Source organism: Lissotriton helveticus, chromosome 3_1 (genome assembly GCF_964261635.1).
Source record: "Lissotriton helveticus chromosome 3_1, aLisHel1.1, whole genome shotgun sequence".
NCBI lineage: Eukaryota > Metazoa > Chordata > Amphibia > Caudata > Salamandridae > Lissotriton > Lissotriton helveticus.
This window is the reverse complement of record NC_136061.1, coordinates 1,662,383,080-1,662,402,630: the sequence shown is the minus strand read 5'-3', so window position 1 is coordinate 1,662,402,630 and position 19,551 is coordinate 1,662,383,080. Positions and strand designations below refer to the sequence as shown.

General features: G+C 45.2%; 1 protein-coding gene across 1 annotated transcript in view; it reads left to right on the top strand.

The window, feature by feature from the left end:
* IQCB1 (IQ motif containing B1) overlaps positions 1-19,551 on the top strand; it is a 378,653-nt gene that overhangs the window by 158,673 nt on the left and 200,429 nt on the right. The window contains exon 12 of the mRNA XM_078682448.1: positions 7,334-7,482. Coding sequence (XP_078538574.1) covers positions 7,334-7,482 — 149 coding nt within the window. The remainder of the gene's footprint in view (positions 1-7,333; positions 7,483-19,551) is intronic.

Below are 19,551 nucleotides of genomic sequence, written 5' to 3'. Positions count from 1 at the left end.
TGCTATCATGTTGGTGAGAGCAGCGCCAGGATTGGTTAGGGGAGTTGGCTGGGTACCACGTTGGAGCCTGCCTTCAGAAAAGACCGATTGCCCAGGACGTTAATTGTATTTTACTTTATTTTAATTTTGTTTGTGTCCCCCTGCTTACCACCCTTGGTACATGCCAGCCGCCACTGGCATTATTGTGGGTTGAAATTTCAAAATAGTACCTCATCATGCGTAATATTTAGCGCTTTCTAGCCACACAGTTTGTCAAAGCTGCCGTATATTTGGTCTTCCACTGCCACATAATTCTAGTGCCACTGGCAAAGAAAATGTGCTGTAGCAAGAAGCCAGCACGGTCAGCAATCCGCGAGGAGCCCATGCCGAACAGTAATACAGTCAGGGTGTTGTAATGACATGCTGTTAAGCTGTGAACTTTAAGTAAGGTTATAGATTGTGTGACAGATATCAGTTGCTTGAATGAGGACTTTATAATGGACGCTGGTTACAAACTGAGTGAATGATGTTGGATTCTTGAATGGGGATTGCATGATCGATGCTTGTTGCGGAATGTGTGATGGATGCTGATTACCAGAATGGGATTGCATGATGGATGTTTGTTGAGGTTTGTGTGACAGATGTTTGTTACTTGAATAAAGGTTACCCTATGGATGCTGGTTATGGATTGCCTAATGGATGCTGGTTACCTGAATGATGACTTCATGATGGACACTGATTGTCTGAATGGGAATTGTGTGAAAGATGATAGTTGCCCAAATTACAACTATGTGATGGCTATCGATTGTCAAAATTGAGATATCATGATGAATGCTAGCTGTCCAAATGGGGATATTATGACAGATGCCGGTTGCCCGAATGGGGATTGTGTGAAGGACGATGGTTGCCTGATTAGGGGATTGCATAACAGATACTTGTTGCCTAACTGGCGATCGCTTGCGATGTTCTAAGCACCCCTAACCAACTTCAGCAGAGTTTCTGCAGCCCCTAACCTTCAACAAAGCTGTGGTTAGAAAAAAAATGCCTAACTATAAATCATTCAGTAAACTGGTCATTTAGTGCCAGGTGTGGCCAGAGTCACGTCTCCAGGTCGCAATGGTCTTAACGCTCCTTAGACTAAGGTCCTGATTACGGTGCTCAAACACCACTAAACTTGTTTGCTGACCACCCGCCAGATTAGGAGTTTTCTCCTGGTCTGACTGACGGTGCTTTGGTTGTCCTTGGCAGTGAGCCTTAGAAAGACAACGCAATGGGAACACCAAAGCAAGACCCTGCACAGCATGGACTGTTAAGTCCATGCCATGCAGGAAAGGGGGGTGCATGCATACAGGGGGGCACACCATGTGCCCCCCTTCATGCATCCCCTAGACCTGAGGCATCAGGGGGCCCCTGTTTCCTCACCGTCACCTTTTTCTAGGTGGGCTCACCGCCATGAAAACTGTGGCAGTGAGGAAACTTATAATTAGGTCTCCCGATTTTATATTTTTTAAACAAATTTTAATTTACATCTGTATTGAGCCATATTTATTTTTTGCCCATTTTAACTGTATTTATCCATATTTATTTTGAGTATAAATGAAATTATAAAACAGTAAATTTCCATGTTTATTTAACTGATAGACACGCACTCATACTTTGATGTCTGTCGTGATCTTGCTATTTAAGCTGCCAAATATTACGTTACAATACATCTACTAAATATTAGCGTTATACCACAAATGTGTGTGGACATTTGTCTTTTTTTTAAAGAAATTTCATACTGTTTTTTTATTTCCCACGCTGTCAATCTGTTCAGCTGTTGGGCTACAATTCATGAAAGACAGCATGGCAAGTCACTTAAAAGAAGCACGATTTTCTGTATGTATCCACTTTTAAGAATAAATGCAGGCAGAAAACACATTGTTTTCTGTTTGTATTTATCTGTAAAAATCCATACAAATGGAAAACAGTGTGTCTTACTTGTAATATGCTTGGCCTTGCAGCAGCAGCACCGCCAAGCATATTGCGGGCCTCAGAATGCTGCGACACCGTCTGGGATCCCAGATTCCCGGCAGTGGTCCTTTGGCGGTCCGGTCCCCAAACTCATAATAGGACGCTGGACCGCTGGTGCGGTGGTGCCCGCACTTCGTAATCAGAACCTAAGTCTATTTTCTTTATAATTGCTTTTAACGTCAATATGAAGACCAGGCTGAAAATTGAATTTATTTTCCCCATGCTGAAACCAGCACATGATCACATTATGATAACAAGTTTTCTATGTAGTAATGAAAACAAGTACCTCCGCTTGCAACAAATTTGTACCGCAACACAAAGAGTTGGCCAACTATCTCATCTTTGGCCTCACTGCTAACACGCATGTAGCACTTAGAACCTGTACTTTTCTCCTTCCGGAAGTATTTTTCCTATGATGCGCAGCAATTTACTTGTTTACTGACTCGTTCCCATCACAGGAAACAATGCAGAACCATTGCATATGTCGCGTAATCCTACATCACAAATGCATGGAATGCACAAACACTGTTTACTAGATTTCTACTTTTCTGCCTTCAGTGGCAGCCTATTCACCGAATAGTCAACAGTGTGAGTTCTTACTGGGCTGCTATTGGTTGATCTTGGCATGAGGAGAAGCGACAGGTCGAGATAAAAACTAGGGGGGGGGCGTGTTGTATGCCAATGACAGGGGAAGAAAACAAATACAGCGCTAGGGCCGTAAAACAGGCGCTGCACATAAGATAAAGAAAAGTGCAAACCCAATGATATTGGTCCACTTTCTCCATAAAAAACAAAGACGAACAAAAATCTAAAGTTTAATAATAGAAGTGGACTATTTTCGCCGCAGAAAAACAAAAAATAACACAAATCTAAAGTTGATGTAAAAAAATAAAACACAACGGACATAAAGCCACTACCGCGTAAAATATACAAAATGAAACAAACACTGTGAATGGGGTTCAATTTCACAGTAGCAGTGCGGAACACATGAAACGGGAACAGCGCTGAGACAACAGCAAAACACGATCACTTTGAAGAAGTGCTTGTTCCACATAGACAAAAATGTGCCACAAATCCAAAATTCAATGACAGAAGTGGGAGTGTACAAGTCCTCCGGCAATACCCCATGGGAGTTAACAATTGAGAAAAGGTGGGACAAGTAGGAACAAGTATCTAATTAGAAGCAACTTTTTTTAAAGGCCATTCAAAAGTTGGAGGCGAGATCTAATCCCATAGACTGAATAAACCATGTTTCGAAGACAGAGCATGTGCGCTGCCTAAGGTCGACCTGAAAAGGAAACCACCACAACCTGTTCAGCCTATCTACATAATAATGTTTGTCAGTTCACATAGCATTCGAAATACTAATTCATGTGTTAGAAAAGAGTTTATGTCTATAAGCGCACATTGTTTTTGAAGTATAAGCGAAGTATGGTTGTGTGTATATATATTGTAAAGTTGCAGCACAGCACTGTGCCTCCCCCTCATACAAAGAGCCGTCTACTACAGTATTCTAATTTTGTATTAGTATCCCTAGCATGCAGTCGTTCATAGTGCTCTTAATCAGAAGAGTGGATGTTATTCAATATGACTGCTCTAGATTGTCCTTGCATGGCTGAAAGGTCGAGTGCCTCTCAGCTACAAGCAGCTTATGTCTCATCTCTCAAGAAATATGTCGACAAAATGCATTTTTTACAATGGAGCAATGTGACCGGAGTTTGGACTACATAGTAGGCCTGGGCGGTAAATTCCGTTCCGCTAGCGGAATTTAGGTAATTTTGTGTTCCACGGAGAATGCAAAATTGCCCAAAATTCTGTGTTCCGCGACATTTTTTGCTTGTTTGCGTTCTCAAAATGCGTGTTCGCGAGATATTTCCCCCCTGAGCACGCAAACAGCAATTGCGAACAGGAAAAAAGCATTGCGAACAAGCAATTCCGCATGTTTGCGGAATTTCTACGAGTTCGCAGAGAGTTTTTTTACTGTTTCGCAGAGATTTACGTAACACGATTACGCAAATTCCGCCCACCCCTAGCTAAGCGCGAGCATACAGACAGCATCAGAGTTTTTTTGTTTTTTTTAGAAGATAAAGCGGTCTCAGGTCATATTACTCTTGAGGACATTTTGGTCCACATTTTTTCTGACCCCTGAAAAAGGGACCGTGGGTCCCAAAATGCATTGGGCACCGAGTAAATTATTTTGTGGACTACACAGATGAAGATACAAATAGTGTCATTTAAGAAGTTTTATGTCGTGGAATGAACATATTCTAGTTTTATTTTTTCGATGTTATAATCGTGTAATATTATGTTCAAACACATATATGAATAATTCATTAAACAAATGTTTTGTTTGAAAATTGATGCTGATGTTGAATACATTTCTGAAAAGCAGTATATAATGTTGTGTTTAATTATTGATTACACACGAAGTTGAACACACCAAGCAGTGCACACAGGTGTTTCTGGCAATTGTTGTTCGGAATTCTCACTTTCTGATCAGGAATATAGGCAGTTCCCTTAACCTGTATTGCAAACACTCCGTGATTACACTACACGATGCAGTGGAAAAGAATAAATAGGTGTGCACCACCCATCATACAATTATGACAATATGAATGTAACATTCTGAAGCAGTGAAATGCAAGATTGCTGTTACGTGTGGTGTGCACTGCTATAATGTAATGATGCAGCCGAAGAAACCTTTCGAAAGAGACTTTTACATTCCCTGAAATGCACCTTTTTAAGTTCAAACCACAGACTGCAGGGCACTGTTTGAAGCGAAAAGACAAGGTCTGCTCCTCCTCCCCACCCCGAATCAACAAACAAACTGGCGTCTGGTTTCCTGAAAACAACAGCTAAGCTGAGGCGCCCTTCTGGAAGGCTGGGCCTGCAATCATGTGCCATTAGGGTGCCCTGCTAGAGTGCAGCGAGTCAAGGGGCACTTTGAAAACCAATACATGGATATGAACAAGCACATACATACTTATTATAGGAAAAACACCCCATGCATGATATTCTTTTATAAAAGCCTGGTCCAGTTTGCTGGGCGTCCAACCTGGGACCTTAAAGTTACACTATTCTTCCAATAGGAGCCTTGACCATCTGAGCCATCTCCTCTGTTTACACTCTTTGGAGACCCTCTGTGCACTCTCGAAGTACCCACTGCCCTCACTCGCTGTGCCCTTCGAGTTCAACGGCAGACTAGAGCGCCAGAGGCTGACTCACAGCAGCTCACACACTACTATAGGCGCCTCGTCTTCTGCCTCCAACCCAACATCAGGGGATCATGGCACTGATAAGCCCTATAACGCAGCACAAGGCAATCGCGTCCAAAATTCCAGGAGGAGGAGCAGCGGAGAACGGGGGCCATACCGAAGGCACCGTGGCGTTACTACGCTTCTGCGGACCCCTTTTGAAGCCGGAGACTTCGTTGGGCACTTAGACTCCCTTTCCCCTCTGGAGTTCCCCCGAGGGGTCCGGATTTGTTACTTTTATTGACCTATCATAGTGACAGCGATCTAATATTTCGTGGAAACTTGGACCTTCACTCCACTTGGATTTCAACATTAAGCATTCTGCAGGTACACATTGTGACCCACTGTGACTGCCCTTCAAACTGTTCTTGAAGAAGCACGATATCGAGAGTAACCGCACAGACTAGACTGTCTAAAACATGCCCTGATGAAATTCCCAAGGCACGAATGGGAATGAAACGCGTTGGCTGTGCCGCTGTACATGAAAATAAAGAAAACTTTTACAAATAAGAACCGAAGATCTACAATTCATTTTGGACTTCCGTATACTATTGACTTCACTGTGTGCGCCTCTCTGCTCTTACACAACCATTGGTCTGATATCCATCCTTGGCAGCGGATGGTGAGAGTAGCCGCACCGCCTAATAATTTTGAAACAGACGAAGTGGATGTGCGAAACCTTAGTCAGCTGCTGGGTGCTTCTGTTTATTATACCGGTACTCCAGACTGCATTGCCACTTGATTAGTGCATGTTGTTGCTTCAAGAGACTTGTGCCAAAATTCTAAAGATGAAAGGCCGATTGGGCTCTGTTGGAGGGAGGGTATGTGTTTTACCCGGATCTCTGCCTCGGCCCACTGGGCTATCTTCATAGACATTCTAGCCATCACCCACACCGAGGGCTCTCTGCAGCGGACTGACTCCCAAACCTAGGTATGGTTTGAGCGACTGTCAACGTGAACGCAAAGACTGCTTTGGAGGCTAGAAACCCTGCTATCAGAACTCGCCAGAAGAGTGTTCTCCTGTGCCCTACCCCCAAAATAGTACAATAATTCCGAGGTTAAATCGAGTCTCACTCCATAGTACATTTTCACCCCTTAATACTCGGCAGGGTACACTCTCGCCCTTAGCAACTAGGATGAAATCAAGGGAGTCTTGCTCCTTAGTACAATCTCACCTCTAAATACTCAGCAGGGTACACTCTCGCCTTTAGCAACAGGATGAAATCAAGGGAGTCTCGCTCCATAGTACAGTATAGAATTGTACTTTGGAAACAAGATTTTCCTGTTTAAGGCTTACTTAAGAATGTGAGGCAGCCAATACCTTGAGCCCTGGGTTGACAGTTTATGAGTGGAAGTATGGAATATTGAGATAGGCTGGACTTGATAGAAACTTCTAAATTGTAAATAGATTTGCTTAAACAAAATTAACAACAAATGTAGCCAATGTTAAGTAACAATGGGATTGAAAGGGTGTGAAATTCTGAATGTTTGAAAATACAAAAAGGTAGGTGTGTTTTCATTAGATACACAAGTAAAGTGTTTTAATAAGTATTATAAACTACCTCGATTTTTTGTAAAATGTTTATAGTAAAGAGACACATTAAATGATTTGTACAATATTATTGTTGGTCTTTCAGGGTAAAATAACTTATTTGCAAAGTAGTGAAAAGGGTAACGTCAGATTTAGAAATGGAAAACGAGGGAAGTGTGTTTAAGAGCTTTTCTTCCAACAGATAGTTTGAAAACATCTATACTAGGTTAACACCAAAAGAAAAAAACACGGGGACAATATCCTAATATTACTTGGATTAGTGCAGTTGTTCCAGAGATAGAAATAAAAACATGCCTCCGATACTGTCGGATCTTACCTCAAGAAGACAGCGGATTGATTTGTGTTAAGTCTTTATACACTTCATAGCTTGGAGAGCAAGACCTACATTGATTTGGTGAGTGTGTGTGCAAAATGGAAATATAAAGTAGCCTATGTTTCAAAAGTAAAAAGTTGAGAGACTTTTTTTTCTTTAACCAGTAAGTAAATTTTCTGAAAATTACAGTGAAGTACAATTTATCTGAACCCTTCTCTCCAGGTCAGATGGATAAACACATGCAGGAAATACAGGAGAAATCGGCATTGTTGGTGCAGAGACATTGGAGAGGGTACAGAGAAAGAAGGAATTTTCATAACCAGAAACAAGTGCTTAAACAGTACAAAGCAGCTGTCACAATCCAGAGAGCCGTAAGACCCACATTTTGCATCATTTGTCATACATAAACTTCTGCAACATTGAGGTTTCTTGTTTACAAATTCCTAAATCTGTTTATTTTGAAAACTGATGTTTTTCAAGAATTGAACACATTCTTTGCTGTGAATTCTGCTTCTATCGAGGTTCATGACATATTTTTTATTTCAAACATTTTTTGGCAAAAATATCCCTAGTCATAGGTGTATGAAATGCAATATGGGGAAGAGATCTATCGTTCTTAATAATGTATTTATTTTTGACGAAAAGCATTGTTTTTTTGGGACTTAGTACTGTGGATATTACGTTTATGGGTACTGTCAATTTGATTTTCTTTTTTTAACGGGGGACTGTCTCCCTCTCCCTTTTCCTCAACGCGACCTGTCTGTTCTAATACCTTCTGTCTCTCTGATCTTGCCCCATCCTAACATCTCTAGTCCCACTACTTTGTCCGCTTTACTTTTCTCATGTTTACAGTGAGTTACTTATCTGCCTATATTTTTTCGAATGTCTTTGTTTTATATGGCAGACCTACTTTGATGGATATTGAAACACAATTACAATCCTACTTTGTTAAACTCAACAACTCCTGACTGAATTTAGTATCATGAATAAACCACCTGTTGTTTTCCTGTCGAGAACTCTTTGGCCAGTCACCTTCGCTCTCAGCTTCTCATGTTCTTCTATCGAGCTTTCATGGTCAGAGTGTTGCAGCAGTCCCATAGTTTGTTTTTTCTCTGGCCTACCCCAATGCCTTTAGTCATTCACCCAGCTTGCTTACTAACCATTCTTCTCCTGTCTCATCTCACTCATAATCCACATATGTCATTGCAGTTTGGGGCCTCAATCTGTGACGGTTGCTTTGAAGAAGTTAAGCAGGGCAAATGCTACTTTAGCCTTTTGCTTTAGCCTAATAGTCCACTGCAGGGGCCTATAAAGAGGGAAAGTGATTTTTACAACCAGTATAGCCCTACGCAGAAGGGCTATAAAGGTGTTAGGACATTCAGCCCACAGAGAATGTTCAAAATGAATATTGGAGAAATAAAGTTAAACATTCTAATAAGTTTGGAGCGTAAAGCCTATAACAGCCATTATTGGCCCTAATCAACGCATTGTCTTTAGTAGCGCTCTCAACCTTCCAATGTTCTAATCTTAAGAAAAAACAAACAAGTTACACTTGGGTCATTTAAAGATAACGTTTTACCTCTTAGCATTGTGGATTACTTTTCTGCGATGGTAAATGGAAGTTTTGGCATCAGTGATAATAAGACTTCATAGCCTCAAAGAAGCAGTTGTTTCCTGGTATTGTGTTGTGAGCATAGAGAAATCCAGGAGTATACCTTGGTTTGGACTTTTGTGTTCAACTGCCATGGTGATGCTCTGACGTATTCAGGCTGCGTTTTCCACAGTTCCCAAAAAAAGATTATATATCTGCAGTCATAGCCCCATAGATGGGAGCCTCCAGCAGATAAATGTTGAACCAAGCATGGGTGGTACCTGTTGGTGGTGAGAGTTTATAGGTACTACAGTGGTGTAGGTTAGGAAAGCTGCTAGATTGGTTTAGGTCACCCTTAGTGTTGATCCAACCCTTCCTCAGGAGAGCGGACTGTGGTGGGTAGTCCGAAACTAATGGGTGAGACCACCGTGCTATCTGTAGCAGTTGGGGTTGCTCTGAGGGAGGAAACATCAGTGATCTGTGTGCCACTGGAATTTCCTCAGTCTCTCTAAACAACTAGAAGTGCTGGTGGATTTAGATGGGAATGGAAGCCCTGATGATAACTTACTGGATGCGTAAGAAATGTTGGCCTTGTTGCAGAGCTCGCAGATAGAAACAATAGCACAGGTTGCCATAGATTTTTTTTAAGGTCTGAGAACAAAGCTGGATGGTATAGGCTGTATCAAAACTTGTTTAGCATTCAAGCCTTGTTCAGGTCCCTTTACAGAAATGGTTTCTTGCCATACTTTTGAAAAACAGATGCCATGTAGGACATCCAACACTGAACCAAAGGTTTCTGCTATTTTTATCCCGGTGCTGAGCACAAAGAGAGAAACAGGAGTAACGTTTACGCAACCTTAGAAGGGCCAAATAGAATAACCGGTAAAAAAATATTAACAGTCAATGAGTAGTGTATGAACCCCCTGTCATGCCAGTGAAAACACAAGGAGAGAGTTATTACTGGTGCACGTGGGGATATATGGCAGTGAACCTGAATCTGCCATGTATAGTCTAATGTTCAGGACTTGCTCTAAGAAAAATACATAATTTAATGTGAATAAATTAAATTTAAATGAAAATGAAGGACTGGCTCTTACCATACTGGTGTTGGACTAGACAACAACATGGACTGAAGCCAGCCATATTTCACACATAGTGTGGATCACAAAGAAATGTGTGAATAATTGGTTGTTGACATATGATTCCATACACACCTATCAACGGATTGTGCCCATGACACATAATATAATTGTAACAGCCAGTAGTAAGGAAATTGTATTTCCATATCTGTGTGGTTCTTGGTGCCACACCAGTCAGAGCAAAATCTCCTCAAGGGACTGGTGTTTATTACTATGTACAACTGGTATGTTAATCAGATGCAGAAAGAACAATTGATAGATGGAATGCTGAACAATGTCAAACGTTCACCACAGGGTTGCTCAACATGCCATCCCAGTTTGGACCCAGCCATTATGTGTATGTTTTGCTTTATCGCCCTAAGTGGGAAGGGTATGCCCAGACATGGGTCCCATGCTCACTATACCACTGAATTCAAGCTAGCCTGGATGATGAGGGGTGATATCCCAGAAACCGGTCCCAGGATGCTTGCTTCTGGTCCAGGGAGGACCTGGTCTTGCAGTGTGGGCTGGACTGTTCTTATTGGGAGCCGGGTCAAGACTGGGTTGCATATGGCTGTGTCCAAACTGGAGCGGCATGGTGAGCAAAAAAAGAAATTGATTTAACCCAGATCTCTGAATAGGGGGTATGTTTGATTTGTTCTGCATTCCATTCATAATTTGTGTGTTTTTTAAACAGATGAGAGATGGCACTTATCAGTGTACAATCACTTATCAAGAACGGGTCAAATCACAGGTTTTAAAAATATACATTTGAACATGCACCTAATATTGTTTATGATACCAAGCAACACTAAATATCAACCCATGAGTGACATCAGCAGTGGCATTGAAGTTCATGTAACTGTCAGGTGGAAGAGAATTATAGTTATCCAGTTTTATGGGTATCTTTCATAGATTCACATGCCTGAATCATTCCCCGTCGTCGGGGTGGAAGTCCCCGGTACATAACAATAGTAATGTCATATAGACATATACATACTAATAGGCCAGAGGCCTCACATTAGTAACCTATCTGAGTCCTTTTGTAAAAAGGACCAAAGTTTGGCCAGGAGCCAATCAGCTACTACCACCCTCTAGAACCTTCTTGGAAGGAGCCCTAGTCCCTCAGATTTTCTACCGCACGTCGTGCTAAGGGAGTCTCCACTGAGCTCTGCTCAGCTTTCTAGTGTTTCTGGATTTATTCCATATTTTTTCTCACAGAACTTGTTCTTGTGGAGGAGTACTTCAGTCCATCATGTCTGACACTCCTAAAAAAGGGCTCTTCAGACCCTGTGCTTCCTGCAGCAAGTTGAGACTACATGTGGATGGCAGGCATGAAGACTGCCTTTACAGTCTCTATCCTGACCACTCTGCGAAGGATTGCAAGGTCTGCCGCACTTTCTCTGCCAAAACCATGACAGAGAAGGGCGCCTGCTTTTATGGCTCAAGAGACTTAAGGAGAAGGATCAGACAGTCTCTTCAGATGAGAGCGAGTGTTCCTTTAGGAGCTCACACTCCTCCAAAAGGCCCAGACAGTCATCTCCAGGCCGGTCTGCAGAGCCACCTCAGAAGAAGACGCCCAAGTCTTCAGAGGTTTGTACACAGGACATAGCAGGAAAAAGTTCTCTTCAGGATGTCACCTTAAAGAAGCCTTTGCTGGTCACTCCAGCCATGCCTGTGACGACGTCGACAGCAACTTTATCTACGTCGACGGCATCGTCCTTCTCCGCCATGACCTCTACCACGGCATCGTCGTCGACGGGTAGGTCGATTGTGTCAGTCATTGCTATTAAAAAGTCGTCGTCGACGCCTCCGTCGACGACATCCACCATGTCGACGCAAGCAAAGTCTTCGTCGTCGACGAGAGTCACTTCAGCGTCGACGATTTCTTCATCGACGGCATCTAAGACACCGTCGACGGCTCCATCGTCGACGAAGCCATCGACGAAGCCAACGACATCGACACCGGCGTCGAAGAAGTCATTGAGACCATCGACGCAACCGTCGACGAGACCGTCGACACAACCGTCGACGAAGCCATCGGCGACAGGTCCAAAGACGACACTGCCGTTGATGAAGAAGGACCCGTCGACGCTGCCGTCGACAGCATCGTCGTCGATGAAGATACCTGCTGAGGCCATTGACGCTCCGCCATCGACGACCGTCCCGTCGACGGGCTTGTCGACTACAGGATCTCCTACACTGCAGTACTCTTATACACACTATAGACTGACAAAGAGTACTTTGACACCAGAATTAACGTCGCCTAGCAGGGTCCAGTCACTGCCACCGACCCATCTGCTTGACACAGATGATTCCGACGACGGTTCAATGTTCCAGCCTGCGACTAGTCCATCAGAGCTCCATGTTAAAGTCCATGAAAGCTCAGACTATGAAGACCTGGGTCAGGATGAAGGACGATCTCAGGAGGAAGGTCAAATTACTCCGCCTCCTTCCTCAAAACCTATGGTGTGCCTCCCAGCATCAATAGTGACGGACCTGCAATTTCTCATAGCGGACTTTAAGCAGCGGTTTCCGCCCACTCCGCCTCCTCTGGTACAGCAACCTACACCTGTAATACCTCCTCGCCCTAGACAACCTCCATTGGTCATTCGTCAAGATCCTGTCACTTTACCACCTCTACCTTCTTCTGATGAAGAGGAGGAAGGTCAGCAGGAGGAAGGAGAAATTCAGGATGAAGAATGGAATAACTATGTCATTCCGGATCCTGCATCCCCATACCAGGCACAGGTGGAGTCACCCCCAGAGGATATCGGGGGTTTCATAATATCGTGAAAAGAGCTGCGGCACGGTTTAAAATCGAAATGACCACGCAAACACAGGATTGCTTCCTGTATGACTTCAAAGAGCCATTTAAGAAGATTGTACGATCCATCCCTATCATCGAGTATGTCTGGGATCAGGGGGTGAAGATAATGCAGAACCCCTCATCTCTGATTCTAGTTCTGCCCAGACTTGACAAGAAATATAAGGCCCCAGCCACGGCTCCGGCATGCCTTATAGGCCAAACGAAACCGGACTCTGTTATTACGCAAGCTGCACAGCATAAGTCTAGTAATCTGTCGGCAGCGTTGACTGCTCCACCGGATAAGGAAGGCCGTAAACTTGATAATATTGGTAAAAAGTTTTCGTCCATGTCGGCCCTTTCCATCCGGGCGGCAAATGCCATGGCCCTCCTAGGACTATACAATCGCCAGATGTGGGCGGATATTGCCCCATATTTAGGAGCAATACCAGAAGACCAGAAGGAGGAGGCAAAGAAGATACTCCTTGAGGGCGAGCGATCTGCCTCGGAAATGATAGATGTGGCGATGAATATAGCCACAACAGGATTTAGACAGATGGCAGGGGCAGCTGTCCTAAAGCGCCAGGGGTGGCTTAAAGCCACATCGTTACGCCCGGAGGTACAAACCAAAGTTCTGGACATGCCGTTCGATGGTATACAGCTCTTTGGGGAGCATATAGATGAGATGCTGCAGGGTATCAAGAAAGATACAGAGACCGAGAAAGCCCTGGGTACCCTCCAGTATAAGAATACTTCCTTTCGGGGCTCCAGAGGAACAGGACAACAGACAAGAGGTGGCTACCAGGGATACAAGACCTTTTATGGTTCCTCACAGCAGTACAAGCCTCAATACCAGCAAAGGCAGCAACAAGGCCACTCATCATACAACAAGCCTTCCTTTCGAGGACGAGGAGGAAATAAGGACGCAGCCAGAAGGCCATGACCTCTTTCTCCCACAGGCCTCCACATCTTCTCCACATTACGCAGTTGGAGGGAAAATATCGAACTTCCTTCACAATTGGCAAAAGATCACGACGGATCGTTGGGTTCTCCAGCTGGTTCGGTTCGGACATACCTTGGAGTTCGTAGAGCCTCCTCCTCCGAACCCCCCACGTCCTATGCAGCACAAGAATCTGCATCTCCTTCAAAAAGAACTCTCTCTAATGCTCCAGAAAAGGGCCGTGGAAAGAGTTCCCCGAGGTCAGAAGGGGAAAGGATTCTACTCCCGCTTCTTCCTAATACGAAAAAAGGAGAAAAAATTGAGACCTATATTGGATCTCAGAAGGCTCACAGATACCTCAAAAAACAATTGTTCCGTATGGTATCCATTCAAGAGGTGTTACAGCTACTCAATTCCAAAGATTTCATGGTGTCCTTAGACCTCCAGGACACCTATTTTCACATACTGATTCACAAGAGTCACAGACAGTTTCTGAGATTTGTGGTGGCGAGACGGCACTACCAATTCAGAGTGTTACCATTTGGCCTGAAGTCGGCACCACGCATTTTTACAAAATGCCTGTCTCCTGTGGCAGCGTACCTACGCCAACTCCATCACCAGGTTTTTCCCTACTTGGACGACTGGCTCGTCAAGGCTCCTACTCTGATAGGCTTAACCAAATCTTCCAACGCCTGTCTTCAACTCTTCGAAAGCCTAGGACTTACGCTTAACCAGGAAAAGACCATCGCAACGTCTCACTTTCCTGGGAGCAACTCTGGACACGCGCCAGGGAAAGGCCTTTCCTTCACTGGAGCGTCAAACCAAACTGAGGTCTCTAGCAAGCCGAGTTCGGACCAAAAAGACCATCAAGGTGCGACTCTTCAAATCATTGTTGGGGATGATGTCCTCCAATATCCTACTAATTCCACACTGCCGCCTTCGTATGCGCCCATTACAAGAAGCGCTGTCTTCTCAGTGGATCCAGTGTTTGGGGTCCTTCGACGATCTGATCAAAATCACTCCGATCATGACACAGGCTCTGCACTTGTGGCTACAAACAAAAAATCTGAACCAAGGCCTTCCTTTCCTGCTTCCAATCTCACCCCACGTAATAACAACAGATGCCTTGTTGGAAGGATGGGGTGTGTTCCTGCAGGAGCTCCAGATCAACGGCCAATGGTCACTGGCAGAAAAGGAGCTGCACATCAACCTGCTCGATTTGAGGGCAGTATACCTGGCTCTTCGAGCATTCCTGCCTCGGATCAGGAACTCCCCAGTGCTTATGAGAACCGACAACACCACCACAATGCACTATTTGAACAAACAAGGGGGTACTCGATCAATGACGTTGTCTCAAGAATCTCAACGAATTTGGAAATGGCTACTCCGCAACTCCATTTCTCTTCAGGCCGAGTATGTCCCAGGGGCAGACAATACCCTGGCAGACTCTCTAAGCAGACAATGTTCCATCTGCCACGAGTGGGAGCTCAACCACCATGCTCTCAGCGCAGTTTTCTCCCGCTGTGGCACACCTCACCTGGACCTGTTTGCAACAGAAAGCAACGCAAAATGGCAACATTATGCAAGCTGGCTTCCCCAGCCAAGATCTCTCGGGGATGCATTTTCGATGGCATGGTGCAACGTATTTGCTTACGCATTTCCTCCATTTCCCCTGATTCCCAGGGTTCTCCGGAAAATGAAGACGGAGCGTTGCAGCACTGGTTTACAGAACTCCACCTTCTATCGCTGGAGCCGCCGATCCCATTCAGGCCATACCCGAATCTCCTCACGATGAACCAGGGGCAAGTTCAGCATCCAGATCCAACATCTCTCAGATTATCGGCTTGGCTCCTGAGTTCAGAGAGTTCCAGGACTTAGATCTTCGTCAAGAGTGCAGAGCAGTCTTGGCCCAGGCCCGGGCAGACAGTACCAACAGGACGTATTCCCTTAAGTGGAAAAGGTTCTGTATGTGGTGCAAGGCTAAAAAAACTGCATCCGTTTTCGTCATCTCCAGCGCAGCTGCTGCCTTACTAACTTCATCTGGCTAACGCGGGATTGGCTCACGCCTCAATAAAGGTCCATCTGGCGGCCATCTCTCGATTTAGGCGCTCTTCGTCTGGAATGTCACTATGGTCCAATAGACTAGTCAAGCAATTTCTGAAAGGGTTATTCAGAACATTCCCTCCAGTGACACTGTTACCACCTACGTGGAAACTTAACATCGTCTTGGCTCAGTTGATGAAACACCCCTTCGAGCCAATTCATAAAGCAGATATCAAATCCTTGTCATGGAAGACAGCTCTCTTGTTGGCTCTCACGTCAGCAAGGAGAGTAAGTGAGCTTCAGGCTTTATATAGTCAGGACCCTTTCATTCAATTCAAACAGGACAGAGTCATCTTAAGGACCAATCCTAAGTTCATAACAAAGGTTCCGTCTACTTTTCATCTCAATGAACCTATTGTTCTAAAGACTTTCTTTCCGAATCCATCGAAGGCAGTGGAGAGATCTCTCCACACTTTAGACCTGAAGAGATGTCTGAACTTCTATATCCATAGGACAGAACAGTTTCGAAAAACCAGCCAACTATTCATTGCCTTTAGTAGGCCCAGAAAGGGTCATCCATTGACAAAGCAGAGTATTTCAAGGTGGATCTCTGCGGCCATCGCCTTCTGCCACCAACAGGCAGGACATCCTCTACCTTCCAAAGTTCGGGCTCATTCCACAAGAGCAGTCTCCACTTCCATAGCGCTCTTTGCTGGGGTGCCCATTGTCGACATTTGTAGAGCGGCGACATGGAAGACGCCTCATACGTTCACCAGGCACTACTGCTTGGACTCAGAACTTATGAAGGATGCAGCAGTGGGACAAGCGGTGCTCCGTCATCTATTCAAGTAGAGGTCAGCCTTCTTCCTTTCATCCCACCTTTCCTATTTCCTTCTTGCACATTTCTTTCTACTAATAATGTTTACAGGTTCATGGAATTGCACTACTGATAAGGTGTTATTAAGTGTCTTCCATGATGTACTAGACGAAATGTGCTGACTGTTGCTTGCTACTCTGATTCAGGCATGGGAATCTATGAAAGATACCCATAATACTGGATAAGAAATGCGTTACTTACCTGTAACTGCAGTTATCCAGTATTGGTATCTTTCATAGATTCACATGCAACCCACCCGCCTCCCCTGGAAGGGCTCACCTTAGTTCTCTCAGTAGGTACTACTTAGCACTGTGCTTACGAAAATCTGAGGGACTAGGGCTCCTTCCAGGAAAGTTCTAGAGGGTGGCAGTAGCTGATTGGCTCCTGGCCAACTTTGGTCCTTTTTAGGTCTCGGCCTAGAGACGCGCGAAGCGCGTTCTCGGCAGAGAACTATTGTAATCATGTCAGCCGCCAAAGCCTACAAAAGGAGACAAGAGCTGGGCACGCGCCCAGCAATCCTAATGGGAGAGGGAGCGACAAGTGCTGGCCACGCGCGGGTTCAGTCGCGCGCACGCTCACGGCGCCAGCGTCCCCGCCGAGCGCCGATCACTGCTCTCTTCCTGGCCGGCATCGAGAAGTTTCGCAAGGCAGTGAGGGCACTGAGAGGTAGGTGCTTGTTCAGAATGTTATGTCCTCTAATTGCATGGACTTGAGTGCAGAGTGGTGAGTGCAGAGTGGTGAGTGCAGAGTGGTGAGTAGTGAGTAGCGAGTGCAGAGTAGTGAGAACAGAGTAGTGAGTGCAGAGTAGTGAGTGCAGAGTAGTGAGTAGTGAGTGCAGAGTAGTGAGTAGTGAGTGCAGAGTGGTGAGTGCAGAGTGGTGAGTGCAGAGTATTGAGTGCAGAGTGGTGAGTAGTGAGTGCAGAGTAGTGAGTAGTGAGTGCAGAGTAGTGAGTGCAGAGTAGTGAGTGCAGAGTGGTGAGTGCAGAGTGGTAAGTGCCGGGTAGTGAGTAGTGAGTGGTGAGTGCAGAGTGGTGAGTAGTGAGTGCAGAGTAATGAGTGCAGAGTAATGAGTGCAGAGTAGTGAGTGCAGAGTAGTGAGTAGTGAGTGCAGAGTAGTGAGTGCAGAGTAGTGAGTGCAGAGTAGTGAGTACAGAGTAGTGATTAGTGAGTGCAGAGTAGTGAGTGCAGAGTAGAGAGTGCAGAGTAGTGAGTAGTGAGTGCAGAGTAGTGAGTAGTGAGTGCAGAGTAGTGAGTGCAGAGTAGTGAGTAGTGAGTGCAGAGTAGTGAGTGCAGAGTAGTGAGTAGTGAGTGCAGAGTAGTGAGTGCAGAGTGGTGAGTGCAGAGTGGTGAGTGCAGAGTGGTGAGTGCAGAGTGGTGAGTGCAGAGTGGTGTTGTGTGTGCAGAGTGGTGAGTGCAGAGTGGTGAGTGCAGAGTGGTGAGTGCAGAGTAGTGAGTGCAGAGTATTGAGTGCAGAGTAGTGAGTAGTGAGTGCAGAGTAGTGAGTGCAGAGTAGTGAGTGCAGAGTAGTGAGTGCAGAGTGGTGAGTGCAGAGTGGTGAGTGCAGAGTAGTGAGTGCAGAGTAGTGAGTAGTGAGTGCAGAGCAGTGAGTGCAGAGCAGTGAGTAGTGAGTGCAGAGTAGTGAGTAGTGAGTGCAGAGTAGTGAGTGCAGAGTAGTGAGTAGTGAGTGCAGAGTAGTGAGTAGTGAGTGCAGAGTAGTGAGTGCAGAGTAGTGAGTAGTGAGTGCAGAGTAGTGAGTAGTGAGTGCAGAGTAGTGAGTGCAGAGTAGTGAGTGCAGAGTAGTGAGTGCAGAGTAGTGAGTGCAGAGTAGTGAGTAGTGAGTGCAGAGTAGTGAGTAGTGAATGCAGAGTAGTGAGTAGTGAATGCAGAGTAGTGAGTAGTAAGTGCAGAGTAGTGAGTAGTGAGTGCATGCAGAGTAGTGAGTGCGGAGTAGTGAGTGCGGAGTAGTGAGTGCAGAGTAGTGAGTGCAGAGTAGTGAGTGCAGAGTAGTGAGTAGTGAGTGCAGAGTAGTGAGTGCAGAGTAGTGAGTGCAGAGTAGTGAGTGCAGAGTAGTGAGTAGTGAGTGCAGAGTAGTGAGTGCAGAGTGGTGAGTGCAGAGTAGAGAGTGCAGAGTAGTGAGTAGTGAGTGCAGAGTAGTGAGTAGTGAGTGCAGAGTAGTGAGTGCAGAGTAGTGAGTAGTGAGTGCAGAGTAGTGAGTGCAGAGTAGTGAGTAGTGAGTGCAGAGTAGTGTGAGTGCAGAGTAGTGAGTAGTGAGTGCAGAGTAGTGAGTGCAGATTAGTGAGTGCAGATTAGTGAGTGCAGATTAGTGAGTGCAGATTAGTGAGTGCAGAGTAGTGAGTGCAGAGTGGTGAGTGCAGAGTGGTGTTGTGTGTGCAGAGTGGTGAGTGCAGAGTGGTGAGTGCAGAGTAGTGAGTGCAGAGTATTGAGTGCAGAGTAGTGAGTAGTGAGTGCAGAGTAGTGAGTGCAGAGTAGTGAGTGCAGAGTAGTGAGTGCAGAGTGGTGAGTGCAGAGTAGTGAGTAGTGAGTGCAGAGTAGTGAGTGCAGAGTAGTGAGTGCAGAGTAGTGAGTAGTGAGTGCAGAGTAGTGAGTGCAGAGTGGTGAGTGCAGAGTAGAGAGTGCAGAGTAGTGAGTAGTGAGTGCAGAGTAGTGAGTAGTGAGTGCAGAGTAGTGAGTAGTGAGTGCAGAGTAGTGAGTAGTGAGTGCAGAGTAGTGAGTGCAGAGTAGTGAGTAGTGAGTGCAGAGTAGTGTGAGTGCAGAGTAGTGAGTAGTGAGTGCAGAGTAGTGAGTGCAGATTAGTGAGTGCAGATTAGTGAGTGCAGATTAGTGAGTGCAGAGTAGTGAGTAGTGAGTGCAGAGTAGTGAGTGCAGATTAGTGAGTGCAGATTAGTGAGTGCAGAGTAGTGAGTAGTGAGTGCAGAGTAGTGAGTGCAGAGTAGTGAGTGCAGAGTAGTGAGTGCAGAGTAGTGAGTGCAGAGTAGTGAGTAGTGAGTGCAGAGTAGTGAGTAGTGAGTGCAGAGTAGTGAGTAGTGAGTGCAGAGTAGTGAGTG